The sequence below is a fragment of the Camelina sativa genome, chromosome 10, assembly GCF_030686135.1.
Source record: "Camelina sativa cultivar CO46 ecotype springtype chromosome 10, ASM3068613v1".
Lineage (NCBI taxonomy): Eukaryota > Viridiplantae > Streptophyta > Magnoliopsida > Brassicales > Brassicaceae > Camelina > Camelina sativa.
Window position 1 is genome coordinate 19872490 of NC_141889.1, and position 16646 is coordinate 19889135.

At 36.1% G+C, this 16646-nt stretch overlaps 3 protein-coding genes across 7 annotated transcripts; 2 read left to right on the plus strand and 1 right to left on the minus strand.

Annotated features, from left to right (window-relative positions):
* The first annotated feature begins 216 nt into the window (after positions 1-216).
* LOC104720457 (kinesin-like protein KIN-4C) lies at positions 217-3475 on the plus strand. The gene is made up of 12 exons (XM_087468849.1): positions 217-465; positions 797-910; positions 999-1115; positions 1218-1298; positions 1539-1610; positions 1710-1803; positions 1892-1923; positions 2161-2234; positions 2377-2454; positions 2539-2686; positions 2784-3134; positions 3213-3475. The coding sequence occupies exons 1-12, from the start codon at positions 355-357 to the stop codon at positions 3267-3269; spliced, it is 1329 nt and encodes a 442-aa protein (XP_087324975.1). The 5' UTR covers positions 217-354; the 3' UTR covers positions 3270-3475.
* A 387-nt stretch (positions 3476-3862) lies between these two features.
* Positions 3863-9449, minus strand: LOC104719221 (xylogalacturonan beta-1,3-xylosyltransferase). 5 transcript variants are annotated; one of them, XM_010437084.3, is made up of 4 exons: positions 8877-9449; positions 8646-8770; positions 5661-6036; positions 3863-4706 (listed from the first exon to the last, which is right to left on the minus strand). In XM_010437084.3, the coding sequence occupies exons 1-4, from the start codon at positions 9249-9251 to the stop codon at positions 4044-4046; spliced, it is 1539 nt and encodes a 512-aa protein (XP_010435386.1). In that variant the 5' UTR covers positions 9252-9449; the 3' UTR covers positions 3863-4043. The 5 variants fall into 5 exon arrangements, with proteins under 5 accessions (XP_010435386.1, XP_010435387.1, XP_087326841.1 ...); XM_010437085.3 differs by having other exon boundaries at positions 8646-8767; positions 8877-9377; XM_087470715.1 differs by having other exon boundaries at positions 8309-8770; positions 8877-9288.
* Positions 9450-11251: 1802 nt separating this feature from the next.
* LOC147936270 (uncharacterized) lies at positions 11252-12208 on the plus strand. Its single transcript, XM_087468659.1, has one exon. The coding sequence runs from the start codon at positions 11252-11254 to the stop codon at positions 12206-12208; it is 957 nt and encodes a 318-aa protein (XP_087324785.1).
* Positions 12209-16646: the final 4438 nt, after the last annotated feature.

Here is a 16646-nt window from a genome sequence, read left to right on the forward strand (position 1 = left end):
TTGGTATTTTCACTTCTACAAATCTTCTAAAATCACTCACAATCAACGTTATTTGTTCAAATCTCACCAAATCACAAATAACAATGCACCAAAATATCTTAAAAACTCACTTGAATCTCTCAAAATTCAAAATTTTATAAACCCACCAAATCTTTTAAAATCATGGTTTGAATACGGGCTTTTGTTATTTAAGGCCCATAATGAAAATAAAAAGAAATAGTTAAAAAATAGTGAATTCAAATACTTCCTCTGTCCGCACCTTTTCACCGATTAGGAAATTAAAAGAGAGAGAGAGAAGAAGGAGCGTTGTTGTCTCACTCACATCGAGAAAAAATTAAGAACTCATCGCCGGAGATGACGAAGAAGCTAAATCTCCGATCAAAAGAGTCATCTCTCGGAGACGATGCTGAGAAACTCTACGAGAAGAAGATTCGAGATCTGGAGTCCGTGAACGAAGCTCTCAAGGTTTCCCCCCCCCCCCTACCATTTCTGTTTTTTAAAAATTTCTCGGTTTTTCAAATCTAGAATTGCTTCTTTTGAAACAGTGATTTCGCTTTGATATTCTCGTTTAATTCATGTATGATGTTCGTCGCTTCAGTTTCCAATTTTGCAGAGAAGTGTGAAATTTAGTGGTTGATGATAATGGGATTAGTTTGATCTGGAATCAGTAGTGCTATGATTTGATTACTCCTGAATTTTTTATATATCTGTGTGGATTCATCTTTAGAAATGACTTAGGTATACTAATGTTCTTTGCTTTGATGTGTAACTGATTATTTTTTTTCGATTTTGGCAGTGTGATGTGGAGGAGCTAAAGTCAAAACTGGCTGATGTATCGATTAGCTCTTCGGTTGGTACGTTACAGTCAAGCAGAGAGTTTTCTCAGAAGTCTATTGCTACGAAAGTGGAGGTGAAGGTTTATTTTTCAGGTTCCAGTTTATAAAGAAGGATACTTATGCTATACCATGTACATTTCTAACCTTAATACTTTGTACTAGGGTATGAGTTCAAGGAGTAAGTCAAATTTGCACTCTATGTGTTCAACGAAGAAGTATAAAACTGAGAGTTCTGTTAAGCTGTTTGATGGTGAAGTTCAGAAATTAAAAGCGCAAAAGGTAAAGCATCTTGTTGCAAATATTGTTTACGTTCAATGAAAAATTGCAGCAGTTTCTTTTTGGTTTTTTTTTTTACTTTTGTGAGTTGTGGCTATTCTTCAGGTTAAGTTGCACTGCAAAAACAAGCTAGACTCTATGCACTTCAGACAAGTGAAAGCTTCACTAGAAAAGGAAGTTTATCAGGTAAAGAGAGTAGTATTTCTTATTATCATACATTCTCTATGGTTTATGAGTGAATCTCAACTTATGAAATTGTAGATTCCAGATGGAATCTGGTTACCTGTCTTACTATACTTATCTATGATTGATAAAACGTTCTTGAAAACCTTTTCTTGATGGGTTTGGTCGACAATTGTGATTGCCTTATCTAGTTCCTTGTAACAACTCAGGCTTTTTAATTTAATAGTGCTTCTCTTCTAACAGCTCAAAAAAGAGCTAAGGAAAAGCGAGTTTGAGAAAAACGTCCTGTCAGCTTTAAACAATCGCCAGAAGCTGGTATGACTTTTGCTGATTGTACTGTTCTGTATGTATATTTCAGCAACCGTGGTTTACTGAGTCCATGTGGCTTGTTAATTGCTATATTCTTTTATTCAGATTTTGCAGCTGAAGAATACACATGCTTTGACAGCCCTGAATCGCCGAAAGTTGCTGCTCCAATCTAAAAAGATTTCTTCCAACAAAAATAAAGGTCAGATAACAGATAGATAGTATACATTCCTTTTTTTTCCTTTTATCTTTTGCTAAATTGTTTAGGTGTCTTCTTTCTAATATGCCAGGTCCATTAAAAGGAACAAGCTCTGGGATTCAGGTATGGATACCTTAGCCAATGTAACATCTTAGTTTCAACAAGAATTTAAGAACTTGGTTAAGTTTACATAGGCTTTCAACTGCACTATTTCTTGAATTTTTTATTTAGTATCTTTAGCATTTTGTACCTTACACTTCCACAGGAAGATATAGAGACTTGATATTCCATAATATATGTGGCTGTGTATTGATTTCTATAAGTTGGAACTCCAAATGGTTTCTGATTCTGGTTGTGCAGGAGGCTAGCAATCAACCGGGGCTACTAATGAAGTTGAATAAGCTCCATTCTGATTACGAACGCCAAATGAAAGAGTAAGCTTTCCATAGAAATTTTGTGGGATTTTCTTTCTTTTTGCTATTACAACTCTACGAAAAGAACACTGTATGTGGAGCCTAATAAAACTTCTTATTACTTCAGTAGCTGAAATTATGTGTTCTTAACTATTCTTATCAGAATGGCTGAAGAGGTCAAACGGTTCAGCTTAGAGGCCGGTGTGCTTAAGGCAGAATTTGAGGGAGAGCAAAGCTCATGGTAAGTTTGATCGTAGCTAAACTTTTGTTGTAGCTTAAGTTGTGTTTACTTACGTAATTGATTATCTTTGCTTCTCTTATTTAGCTCTGCGTCATGTGAAAACCAAATAAACCATACTCCAGTGGACTCAGAGCTGAAGGAACTCAAAGAGGAATTTAACAAATTGAGTACTCTGGTCAGCCAGATGGAAATGACCAAATCCCAATTCAGTGAAACAGATAAAGAAGTTCAGGTTATAAATCTGGAACTGAATATTTAGTTTATACCTACAAGCGAAGGCCAATTGTTCTGGTTTGTGGTCTGATTTATGTATTCTAATTGTTCATCAGGGTGAACCAGTTGAACGCTCTATTACCAGCAAGAATACCGACGATCAATCAACCTTGGAGCCATCTCAACCTGAAAATTCTGAGGAAACACTTTGCAAAAAGGACCAGAGCAAAGCAGAGGTGTGTTGCTCTTGCACTAAAAAATCTTTGTGCAAGACCAAAAGTTGCAAATGCAGGGCAAATGGAAGCGGATGTGGGGACTCTTGTGGCTGCTTAGCCTCCAAATGTAGCAACAGAGAAGAAGAAAATCTAAAACCAATGCAACCAGTAGATGCTAAGAAACCCGCTGGGATTAGCCATGACGACAAAGACGCAAACAAACAACCATTACGCGACATAGGGAATATACAAGTAAGCTTCTTCTTCTGTGAACCTCTAATTTTTATGGCAAACCTTTTTACATATTTTATTTAAATTCGGATTTTACAGGAAGCTGTGAAAGTTGGTAAGCTGAGGAAAGTGCAGAAACGGGTTTCTAAGAAATAATGAAAATCGCAAAAAAGGATATGAATGTAAACAGATAACTCTTCAAGAAGCTTAAAACGTTTATCTTTTGTTTTTTGCCAAACATGCTGCAGCAATATTATTTAAGAGTTGTAAAAGATAAAGTGTCAGACATCTGGACAAGAATGGATTATAAGATATCTGGTTGTTTTTCCAAAAAAAAAGTTTGAACACAAAAAAAAAATAAACTACACATGGCCAAATTCATACCCCAAGCTCAAAGTTTACTACATAGACATTATATTTACTAAACTATCACTTGTGATATATTAATGGACCATAAAGGAAGAAAAACATGTTTATATCATTAGCACGTAGAAAACACTCCTCAATTAAAAACTTTCACAGGTTGAGAATTTAGTTGTCATATGATTTGAAAATGTAATCGAACACTTTTGGTGTTGGTGTATGAAAACATTTAAAACCATCCCTTAGTGAACAATAAAATGACGAAAGGCGCCTAGATGATGCAAAATTGGGTTACGCCGGTTATCAAATAACATTTACACAATAATTTCAAAAAATAGTTCATGAGGGAGCACAATAACTAAGAAAAAGAAGAACGTCAGAACAAGAATAACAAATGCTTTGTTTCTCTTATTAACATGATGAAACTCTTTGATCTTGTGTTTGTTGTAGTGTATATATACAAGAGAGAACTATGCAAGTTTATAGAAAGAATACAAAGCTATGGTAACTCATATGAGTTTAGACACTTAAAAGTATATTTGTAACGAAACAAAACAAAAATGTATACTATGTACCAAGCCTAAGATTAAGTCGCCTTAACCAGATAGAGTGAAGCATCATATGCATCACATCGTAGGGTTTAGCTGGACGATTCAGCACGAAATGCTTCTTCACTTCTAACACTCTCTTATACATCTTCAAGTATCTAACGAGTGAGACACTCTGTAGAATGGTTTTGATCTCTGGTATCCTGGAAACAGGGATTTGTATTGAGAAGGAATCCCAATTAAGCACATCACTGAATGGTAATGAATAATTATCGGATATGATCACCGGTACACAACCAGCGTATATCGCCTCAACCTCTCTAGGGCTAGCGACCTCCCAACCACTCGGACACAGACAAAACTTGCTCATTCCCATTAATTTTGTATAGTCTTTTCCCGGGGGAAGATGGTCATAGACTTGGACTTCATTGTCCATTTCTTTCCAATGTTTAAATAAGATTTTTCGGATATCACCGTGACTTCTTCCAGCAAAAAATGCGAGAATAGATCGAACTCTCGGCGATATACCGAGAAAAGATGGACCCAATTTACCTTTAGGAAGGTAGATCTCTGGAATGGATACGTCCACATTAGGCCGGAATCCTTCTGAGGTGTTAGCATTGCAAAGTCCCCTTATAAATTTTTCAAATAACTTTGGATTCCCGTCGATCACGTCTGGTGCCTATATATATATATATATATATACACAAAAAAAAGTAATCACATTTCTATGCAAAATTATAAATAGATAATAGATTCTTGATTACATATTAATCAAATTACAATATTCAAGCAACTACGTGAAAACCAAAAATAATATATGATATCAGAGTTGGAGAGTTTCAGGCCAATTTCAATACGTAAATCGTTTCTCTAATTCGTTTCTTGTTTCGTTATGTATCTAACAAGATCATCGGGTATATAATATTCGTTGTGTTATGATACATGCATAAAATAACCATGTTAATTATTTTTTCATATTTATTATAAATAAAAAAATTGTGTAGTTGAATCATAGTTTACTATTTGATATATTTCATTAAATGTAGAATAACTTTAATATATAGAGATATGTATAATAAATTGACTTTATACATTTGATTATGATGTATATGGACTAACATATTGAAGATATATACATTATGTTGTATTTTTCTTAGTCTAGGGCACATACATCTGTGTTTATAATAACACTGTTGTAATAATTCTGTATGTCTTTGTAATAACTCTTTGATTTTAATGAAATTTCTTTTGCCAAAAGAAAAAAATTGAAAAGAAACTCATGATTCAGCACTAAAAATCTCAAAGGAGGTCTTTGATTATTTGAATTTAAGCCAAAAATATATACAACCGAACTTTTTTTTATAATTAATAAAATGAGAATATTAAAATATAATATACTTTAAATCATTCGATAAGAAAACAAAAAATTTAAATTTTATCATGGGATGTATTTTTTTTTTTTTTTTTTGTCATCATGGGATGTATTATACGGGTTACATCTTAGCCAAATTGGTTTTACTAATTACAAAAAACTATCTAAGATATTAATTTAAGATGTCAAATATTATTACTATGATACCATCAAGTCTCAACGGTGAAAAAGAAAAGCGAGAGAGTATATAAATATACGTACCCAGTCATGGCATGATACCATGAAATGATCGCCTCCCTGGCTTCTGTTCCAATAAGGATGCTTAGTGGCAACTACGTCAACGTAATCCTCTATAAGACGGTGTAGGCGCGTCCGCGAAAATCCTTCAACAGAGCGGATGGGCTTGTAGACGTAGTGGATAACCTTGGCGACACTAAACGGTACGAAGAAAACGTGAGCATTCTCCGGGCGATCGGCCCGAAAAGGGCTTCTACTCTTGGGGCCGTCCACGCACATTTCGTCCATGAATTGACCTTCTATGCCGTAAATGTCATTCACAGGGCCGTCATGGAAGAGTGGGACCTCTCCCTCTGTGTATGTCCACACCTTAAACCGATTCATCATTTCCGTGTGACTCCTGGTTTTTGTGCATACAAAAGTGTGACATCAATGTTTATTTTATACAAATGTAATTTAAAAAAAAACGTCAAGAAAGAACACGTACGCCACGTTGTTAGTCACTAAATATCTCATATTCTGATGCTACTTGTTTATAAAGAATCGCATTGTCTTTTATCGAATGAACCAACATCTCTTTATTTCAATTTTATATTAAAAAATTTAATCCATCTCAACGGATATAAACGGGCCAAATAAATGGGCAGGATCTAAACAGGTACAAAGTCTAAACAAACAGAGTATAAACGGGCAGGATATAAACGAGTCCAAAACGGGCAGGACTTAAATGGACAGAGTAGTCCCATTTTAACATCACTAATTAAAATCTTAATTTAATATGAAATTTGATTTAAAGAAGACAAAAACCTTTTTCACAAAGCTTTTTAACTAAAAAAGTTTATATGTTAAAAAGGTCATTTGAATCCTTATCGTATGAGTGGTTTGGTTGTGCAATATTTTTATTCAAATGTGAGGAAATACTTGTGGAAATAAACTCTCCCAAACACGAATTTCGAGACAATCCATTCACTTTTACTCTCCGGCGTCGGCGTAGCTCCGACTTACCGGCGTCGGAGGGCGATAAAAGCTGTTTCCCTCTGCTTCAATTTCTCTTCTTTTAGATCTCCTTTTGTTATCTTTTTCCCCTTTTTTCTAATCTTTTGGTACCTCTCTCAATCTCTCTTGGAAACCCCAAACCTGGGCAATTCATCAATCAAAGGTTGGATTTGGCTTCCGGCAAACCCATCCATCCTTCTTTTGTACCAAGTCTCCATAACCACGGATCTGAAATCCACTGAACAAATCAAATCACAAATCGAAATTCCGTTTTCACCTGGAAACTTCACCTCAGCTTCGTTGATGGCGGGAGAGCCTCTGCTTGTACCATCAGCTGCGCCTCACCGGGGGAAGATGTCGATGGCGCACGACGGTTTCTTTTCAGAACCACGGCTTTCGCATCTCCTTGGATCTCCGTTTCAACCCCATTTCCTTGCCAAAACTTGATTGGAGCACAACTGTTTCCTCCGGAGATGTATAGCTCATTGCATATCTTGTCAATTCCTCCGACCAGCCGCCGCGAATCGATCAGCTTGAGGACACCAAACGAAAACCCTAGGTTTTCCTTGGTGAACTTGAATTTCGAAGAAGGCTCATTAACAGTTTCTATCCTTAAGCCCACATCACAAAAATCCAGGTTCGCTCATTCACTTTGTTTGGCAAACACTAGCTCGTATCAAGGTCTAAGCTTTGGATATATTCTCTTAGGTAGCAGAACCCTATTGGGATATACACCAACTAGACTGCTAGTTTCGCTAAACCAATCCTTTAGACCCCTGGTATATGCACTTCATGTGTTATTTGTTTTGGCTCCAATGGTTCTAAAGTCGCTTGGCATTTCAGTCCTGAATTCTTATTGCCAACAACCTGATTGCGGTTATGATATTCTCTTAGTCATCAACCACCCTGTGTCAATACTAGCTAGCGAACCCAACCATCACTTAAAGATCAACAATTCTATAAGTTGTTCAATCCCGCCACCTTTAAAAACCAACACCCACCAATTGCCGGGAGCACTAAACCATTCATTGTATGTGTCATGTCGACTGCAAGCTTTGTGTGAAAGCCTTAACCTCCATAGTCAAGGCTGTTATGAGAGGGAGACTCCACCTGTTCTGCTACGGTTTGACACATATCTTTGGCACATCCGTCTGATAGCTTCATTGGAGAGTTTCTTTGCTCCCAAACACATGGAGCTCCATGTTATGGCCATTGTATTACCTCAAGAAGCATCTATTGCGCCGGTAGTTTGCTTAGCCATGACAACCTTATCATCTTCACCTAGTCATCGTTTGACAGGGACCATTTCGTCTATCACTGAACTTTCTGTGGAAGATTTATCGACAAACCATTACCTCTCATGTGATATTTTCTTCTTAGCTAGTGCCTCAAAACTTTTCTGGATCATTTGTCGATGTTTACTATCACTCTTTGTATGGTACTGGGGATTGACTTTCTTTTGCTTCTGTTTTAGAACTTGGATCCTTGTATCCTTCTCCTTGTACTTGGTTTTATGAGATTGAATCAAGTGTTTGACAAAAAAAAAAAAGAATCCTTTTCGTATGAAAGTAGTTGAATATATAAAAACTTCATTTTAGTTTTGTAAAATCCTTAATCTCAAAATTCAATTGCATTAAAACTCTTGGAACTGGAAAAAAAATAAAAATAATACTCACCGGGGTAGTAGTAAGAATAGAAGTCTTTTGCTTAAATTGAGGCATCTCACCGGAGCCGTTAAATAACACGAGTACGTTACGTAATTGTGTTTTCTTTGTCTTTATTGCAACTTTTATTAAATGCTGAGTTCTTTGATGAAGTCGATGCTTAAAATAGTTGGAAAAATAAAAATCCATGTGAAAATTCATAATTGTCAGCGGTATCACCTTTGACTAATAAATCTAAGTACTTTCAAATACTGTACTTGTAAATTACTAAATGGAGAAATTTATATATATATATGAATATATTTTAACTTTTGGTTAAAACTAGAAGAGAAGAATAGTGAAACTCAACTGATGAAAGGCGGCTGGGTTTTTGTAGAGGGAGCTAACATAATTTTGTGTTGAAGCTGCCTTCTTAATTGCTGCTCTTGCTTTTGCTAAATCTGATTCTATTTTATCCAACCCACTTCTCTTCTTCTGATCATACCAAACAGAAACAGTTTTGAAATATTATTAGAAAAAGAAGTTTTGATAGAAAAGTTTGTGAGGGTTGAAAATAAAAACTAAAAGAATAACTACATACCCTGATAATAACTTTTTTACTTGTAGGACTTGGAGACTTATTTTGGTTTTGTTGATCATCGTATAAAGAAGAAGGGGAGACTGAAGAAAGAGTAGTGTTTGTTGTGTTGCTCTCTCTAAGAAGAGGCAGTATTAGTGGAGAAGGAGAAGAGACTGGAGCAAAACTAGTGTTTGTTGTGTTGTCCTGTCCAAGAGGAGACAGAGAAGGAGGAAAAGAGACAGAGACAACAGAGAATTGGTTTCTGTAATCGATCAAGGGCTTATTATTAGTTGGCTTTGTGAAGACAAATAGTGAAACAGAAATAAGAATAAGAGATATGGAGAAAAGGGTTAACAGAGAAAGAGAGCATCTTCTTGATGATCTTGGAACAGCCATGGATATGTTTCTTTTGTTTTTTTATTCGTTTACTCACAAGAGGAAGACATAAGAGAATTTTGGAAGTGATATGAGGAGAAAGGAAGAAAAGTCATGAAAGATTCTTTGTTATGTCTTTATCATATATCATTAGTATGAGAAATGAGTATTTGCTTCACCAAGCAACTTGTTCTCTCTTTTATTTTTTTGATATTTAAAATTCAAATTGTTTTTTTTTTTTCTTTTTGTCACGTTTATTAAATAAAAGAAAATATATTTTTCTGTATTAAACAAGGAAAAAAACTGCTGTCGATAAAATAAATAAATAGATACTTTAATCTGCTAAATGGCAAAAATGACAATTTGAAATGTCTTTATCTGGAAATGAAACAGAATGATCAACATTATTTTTGTTTGACCAATGCTTATGCCATCTTATATTATTGAGTGGTTCTTAATAAATATATTTATTCTTAATATTTATATGGAGCTTATTCAATGATCAACAACACATTATTTTGTTTGAATCAAAAATATTTTTGGTCATTTGTTTAGTAGTAAACAAATTACAGGTAATGCGTTTAAGTTGTTTAAAATAATACCAGTAAACTTGATTCAGTAATACTGTGGGAGTGGGACAGAGAAGTTAGAAAAAGTTTTGTTTATCTCTTTAACGTCAGTTAGACACAAAGATTTATAATCCTACAATCAATGCGTTTGTCGAATTCATAACTACTGTATATATTTTTAAATTATACTATACAATATAATAATACAGTAACAGTATAGAGCTAAGTCATATTATACGTATGTATACTGCTAGTCTTTATCATTGTGACATTGCTTACCAAATTAATTTCAAGTCTTTTTTCTGGTAGATAAGAACAATATAATAATAAATTCGATTATGATTTAGTAAATCAGCCTATATAAGCAATACCTATGTATTGACTTTACTAATTTAATATAATTCTACTATGGCAAAAAGAACAACAATATTACTAAAGATATAATGGAGAGTAAAAACAATCAAACATGTAATATATAAGGTTGTAAATAAGTAAAATGCTCTTTCACGTTCATTTTTTAAAAAAAATTTGTCGTCAAAATAAATAACATGATATATTGTTCAAAGTATTCGCTAAATCTATGTTTTTCCCAACAAAAACATGTAAACATAAACTACTTTATTTATAATTTGTATGAACACTTAAGCAAGTAATAAACAATACACTAGAACCTCTATAAATTAATACTCTTTAAATTAATATTCGTTATAAATTAATAAATACTTTTGGTCCTGAGTTGGGCCGGTGTAAAAACTAACACATTTCAATAAAATAATAAAATAATAATTTTTTTGAAAACCCAATGTAAAAATATGGTCTCATCAATATTATAAATAAATAATTAAATAAACTAATATATATATATATATATATCTAAGTAAATCTAGTGAAATATATGACTATTGTTGTTTGCTTATTATTATACATGTATCATTTTTACATGGATTATCTAGTAAACTATTGGCATCCATCCTAGTATGATAGACAAAATTATTAATCAAATCATCAAGTTCATAAATCGTCAACTTCATAAATTAATATTTTATTAATTTATCAATAAATTAATAATTATTAATTTATCGATAAATTAAAACCTCTATAAATTAATAAAATTTCATGGTACCAATCTTATTAATTTATAGAGATTTTACTGTATATTGAAGAAAAAAAAGTTAATGAAGAATGTTACTCCCTTCACTATTATGATTCACACTAACAAAGTTAATTTAACATTACACATTTTAGGTTATATAATACAAGCATGCATTAATTAAACATTAGAGATTAAACACACCAAATTTAGTGACTTAAAAGTATTTGTATGTTAAAGACTTAAAAGTATTTGTATTGACGACATTTTAATGTTGGGTTAATCTTGAAGTAGCTTGAAGCTATTAAAGCAAAGGTTCATGAGATATCATGGGAGAGATTACGGAGACATCGAACACAATGATGGCGAAGATAACAGATGGATGCTCGGCAAAGCTAAAGGAAGGAAGTTCCTCTTCGATCAAGTGTCCTATGATAAACTCAGCTAACTACACGGTATGGGTCATGCATATGAAGATTCTACTCAAAGTTCACAAGGTCTGGGATATCATTGAAAATCCGATAGGAGATGCTGAGCAGAATGACATGGCCACAGCCTTGTTGTTCCAATCAATCCCGGAGGTACTTATTCTACAAGTAGGAGAGCTAGACTCGGCAAAGAAGGTGTGGGAAGCTATTAAAGCAAGACACATGGGGGCAGAACGTGTTAAGGAGGCAAGGTTACATACTTTGATGGCTGAGTTCGATCGTTTGAAGATGAAGGATACTGAAACAATAGATGACTTCGCTGGCAAGTTGTCCGAAATCTCCTCAAAGTCGGCATCAGTCGGAGAAGATATCGAGGAACCTAAACTTGTAAAGAAATTCTTAAAGAGTCTTCCCCGCATAAAGTATATACACATTGTCGCTTCTCTTGAGCAAGTGTTGGATCTAAAGAGCACTAGCTTTGAAGACATTGTAGGACGTCTCAAAACCTATGAAGAACGCATCGCTGAAGAAGAAGAGTCTCAAGAAGAACAAAGCAAACTGATGTACGCTAACATGGAACATCAGTCACCTCAGGAGCAGCGTGAGTTCACCGGTAAACATAGAGGCAGAGGAAGAGGAGGACGCTTCTATGGTAGAGGAAGAGGTCGAGGACGCTACAATGGAGGACGAGACACTTCAAGAATAAATTGTTATCGGTGTGATATGAGTGGCTACTTCGCATCGAACTGTCCCAATTGTTTGCTAAAACTTCAAGAAGCACAAGAAAGTGATAACAAGAGTACAAGAGAAGCGGATGAACTCATGATACACGAGGTAGTATACCTCAATGAAGAGATGGTTGTGCCAAACAAGTATGAAACGAATAGCTGAGAAGAAAATACATGGTACCTAGACAATGGAGCTAGCAACCGTATGACTGGGGACCAAAGGTATTTTTCTAAAATAGACACATCTATTCAAGGAAAAGTAAGGTTTGGTGATGACTCACGAATAAACATCAAAGGAAAGGGGTCGATTGAGTTTATTGATAGGAATGGAGATCTACGAACAATGACCGATGTGTATTTTATTTCGGGCTTGAAGAGTAACATTGTCAGCCTTGGTCAAGCCACTGAGTCCGGGTGTGACATACGAATGAAAGGAGACAAACTAACTATGCATGATCGAGATGGGAAGTTGCTGATCAAGGCAGTGAGATCAAGAAATCGCCTCTACAAGGTAACTATGGCGATTAAAGATCCAATGTGTTTCTATTCTATGACAACAAGTGATTCAAGTAGATGGCATGCGAGATTGGGTCATGTGAATTATGAGACGATGAAGTCCATATAACAAAAGGAGCTTGTAGAGGGAGTACCACATATTGTCATCGAAAAACAAATCTGTGGATCATGCTTGTTAGGAAAACAAACACGAAAAGTGTTCCCGCAAGCTACTACTTAACGAGCAGCTCAAGCACTTGAGTTGATCCACGGTGATTTGTGTGGTCCCATAACGCCGAGTACAATGGCTGGGAAGAAATATACTTTTGTTCTTATCGATGACTATTCAAGGTATATGTGGACAATTCTGTTGAAAGAAAAGAGTGAGGCTTTCAACAAGTTCAAGAGGTTCAAGAGCATGGTGGAGCAAGAAACAGGTTTAAACATTCAAACCGTCAGAACAGACAGAGGAGGTGAATTTGTATCACATGAATTTAATGATTTTTGTGCTAACTCCAGTATAAGACGACATCTTACAACCCCTTACACTCCACAACAAAACGTAGTTGTGGAGAGACGGAATAGGACGCTGATGGAGATGACTTGAAGCATTCTTAAGCATATGCGAGTTCCGAATTACTTGTGAGGGGAAGCTGTTAGGCACTCTACATACCTTTTAAACCGAATTGCTACAAGGGCACTCAAGGAACAAACTCCATATGAGATGGTTCGATCTAAGAAGCCCAATATCAACACCTTCGAGTGTTTGGCTGCGTCGGGTATGCAAAAACAGAGGTACCACACTTAAAGAAACTGGACGACAAAATGCGAATGTTAGTCACTTTGGGTACGAAAACAGGATCAAAGGCTTATAGGATGTACGATCCACAAAACCGGAAGATAGTGGTAAGTCGTGATGTTGTTTTTGATGAAACAAAGGTCTGGAACTGGAATCAAAACAGAGATGAGGAGAATAAAGCTGGAGAGTTTAAGATCAGTCTCGGAGTTTACGAAAAACCATGGTATTAAAAATGCAGAACAAGCCTGTAGTGAAGCAGAATTTGACAAAGCTGTTAGAACCACAAATAATGATATATCAGAGATTGTGGTTACAAGAGATGCTGGAAGTGTTGAAGCATATACCACCGAGAGTAGAGATGATGATAGTGAGGATGAGGACCAAGGAGTAATTGAGCTAAGACGATCACAAAGAGAGACACGTAGACCGAAGTATCTTAATGACTATGTGCTATTATCCGAGGAAGAAGGAGAACATTTGTTAATGTGTCTTAACAACGAACCATATAATTTTGGTGAGGCAAGAAATTCAGAAAACTGGATGCGTGCGTGCGAAGATGAGATCCAGTCGATTACAGAGAATTATACATGGGATCTTGTTGAGCTTCCACAAGGAGCAAAACCAATTGGATTAAAGTGGGTCTTCAAGCTTAAGAGGAACAATGACGGAAGCATTAATAAATACAAAGCTAGACTTGTTGCCAAGGGGTACGTACAAAGACATGGGATCGATTATGAAGATGTTTTTGCTCCGGTGGCAAGAATTGAGACAATACGACTTCTCATCAGTCTCTCAGCTGTGAACGGATGGGAAATCCATCACCTAGACTTAAAAAAGGCATTTCTTCATGGAGATCTAAAGGAGACTGTTTATGTGATGCAACCGGAGGGTTTTGTTGTAAAAGGAAGTGAAGACAAAGTCTATAGACTCAACAAAGCATTGTACGGACTGAAACAAGCTCCAAGGGCGTGTAATGATAAGTTGAATCGAGTTCTCAATGAGCTTCAGTTCAAACGATGTTCAAAGGAACCTACAGTCTATCGGAGAAAGGTGAATCAAGATATTCTTCTTGTTGCGGTTTATGTTGACGATCTCTTTGTGTCAGGAACCAATGTTGAGGCTATCGAAGGATTCAAGAAAGAGATGTCATCTAAATTTAAAATGAGTGATCTTGGTAAGTTGACTTATTATCTGGGTATTAAAGTATGTCAAAACAGAGATGGAGTAACTTTGAGTCAAAGACGATATGCATCTAAAATCTTGGAGGAAACTGGGATCTTAAAGTGTAACTTGACGCATACACCAATGGAGGCTGGTCTAAAATTTTCAAAAGCTTTGGACGAGAGAGACATTGATGCCACTATATATAGAAAGATTGTGGGATGTCTTCGCTATCTTCTCCATACTCGACCAGATTTTTCCTTTTGTGTAGGAGTACTAAGTCGATATATGCACAGTCCTAAGGAATCCCATGGAGCGGCAATGAAGCAATGTTTAAGGTATTTGCAGGGAACGATGACGCTAGGACTCAAGTTCACAAGATCCACCTCCACGGTTCCAAAACTGATTGGTTTTAGTGATAGCAATCATAATGTGGACTCAGATGATGGTAAGAGCACAACCGGCCATGTCTTCTACCTAGGAGGGAGTTTGATTTCTTGGTGTTCTCAGAAACAAGAGACAGTTGCTCTGTCATCATGTGAGGCTGAGTTTATGGCGGCTACAGAGGCGGCAAGACAAGCAATATGGTTACAAGACTTGCTTAGCGAGATCACCGAATTGCCGCGTGAAAAAGTTGTCATCATCAAAGAAAGAGCAGAAGATTGATTAAGTGTAGAAAATTTTGTGTATTAAAAACTAAAGATAGAGAGAATCGCAGGCGCGTGGACGAAACTCGCGGCGATTTTCTCTCGTAAACCTTTTCTTCTTCTGATCGCAACCTCTTGCAACGTCGATGGGGGTTCTCCGTCGATTCCAGCGACGTAGAGAGCCCCAAGGCTCATGGTGCTTCATCCGTAAACTGCAGCATCAACAAAAGTGAAGCTTGCAGATCAAAACCAAGGGAGCAGTGGAAGGGAGAAGTTTCCTCGACACACCGATGGTAAGAGCTCTATCAGCGGTGATGCGACGTGGAGTAGAAGAGGGAGATTCACGGCAAGGATCGAGAGAGTAAGGTGGTTAGATCCGAAGACTTGGAGATTATGGAGGCTTCTCACGGTTGTTGTTCGATGGGGGAGGTCGTCTATGGCTAGGAGGAGCTAAGCCACCGTTGAAGGATTTCAGATCTACTCCCTACCGCTTTTCTTCTCTCAAATATGAGCTTGAATCTCTTCGACAATCAAAGCTCGGATCTCTTCTTCCTCCTCAAAGCTGCTCTACGGTGGCGGGATGACAACGGATCTTGGATCACCATCTCCATTTGACTCACATCGTCTAGGTTCACCGGAGGTCCTGTTCCGATGAGCATCCGCAATATCATGGGCGGCGGCTTAAACTGAGTTCTTCAGTTGGGATTAGGGTTACAAAGCGACCGGATTCCGGTTCATTATTAGAAAAACCCGGGTCAGTTTTGATTTTCGGTTTTAATTGGTTTTATGTGTGTGGTTTAGGCCCTAAGGGGGTTATTGTAGATGGGTCTAAATCCGGAAATAGCCCATTGGGCATTTATTTATAATATTGAATACCCTTTAACAAAAAAAAAAAGTTGTCATCCGAATAGATAATGAATCAGCTATTTCTCTCACCAAGAACCCCGTATTCCATGGTCGAAGCAAACACATACACACAATGTACCATTTCATAAGAGAATATGTTGAGAATGGACAGATTGAAGTTGAGCATGTTCCTGGAGATAAGCAAAGGGCGGACATCTTAACAAAAACACTTGGAAGGATCAAACACAAAGAGATGAGGGATCTCATTGGATTGAAGGATATGCGTGAAGAAGACTTCAAGCTTAAGAGGGAAAATGTTGAGTTACGCTTGAAGTAGTTTGAAGTAGCTTGAAGCCCAAGAAAAGTATATTTAGTTTAAAAGTTAAATATACATATTTGTATTTTAGGAGATATCTAAAATAAGTTAATTTTCCTAGATTAAGAAATTTGTGTTGAGGGTTTTATATTTAAGGAGATGCAAGGGTTTGCATAAACTATGAGTTTAGAGAGATTGTGTTTGAGAGCTTAAAAAGTTTTTGAAAAAGTTTTCCTTTGAGATAAATAAAAAAAGTAATTCTTTATTTTGAGTTCTTGAACAATCTTTTTCTTATTCTATATTTAAAATAAAGAATGTGCGTGAAGTATTCTGAAGC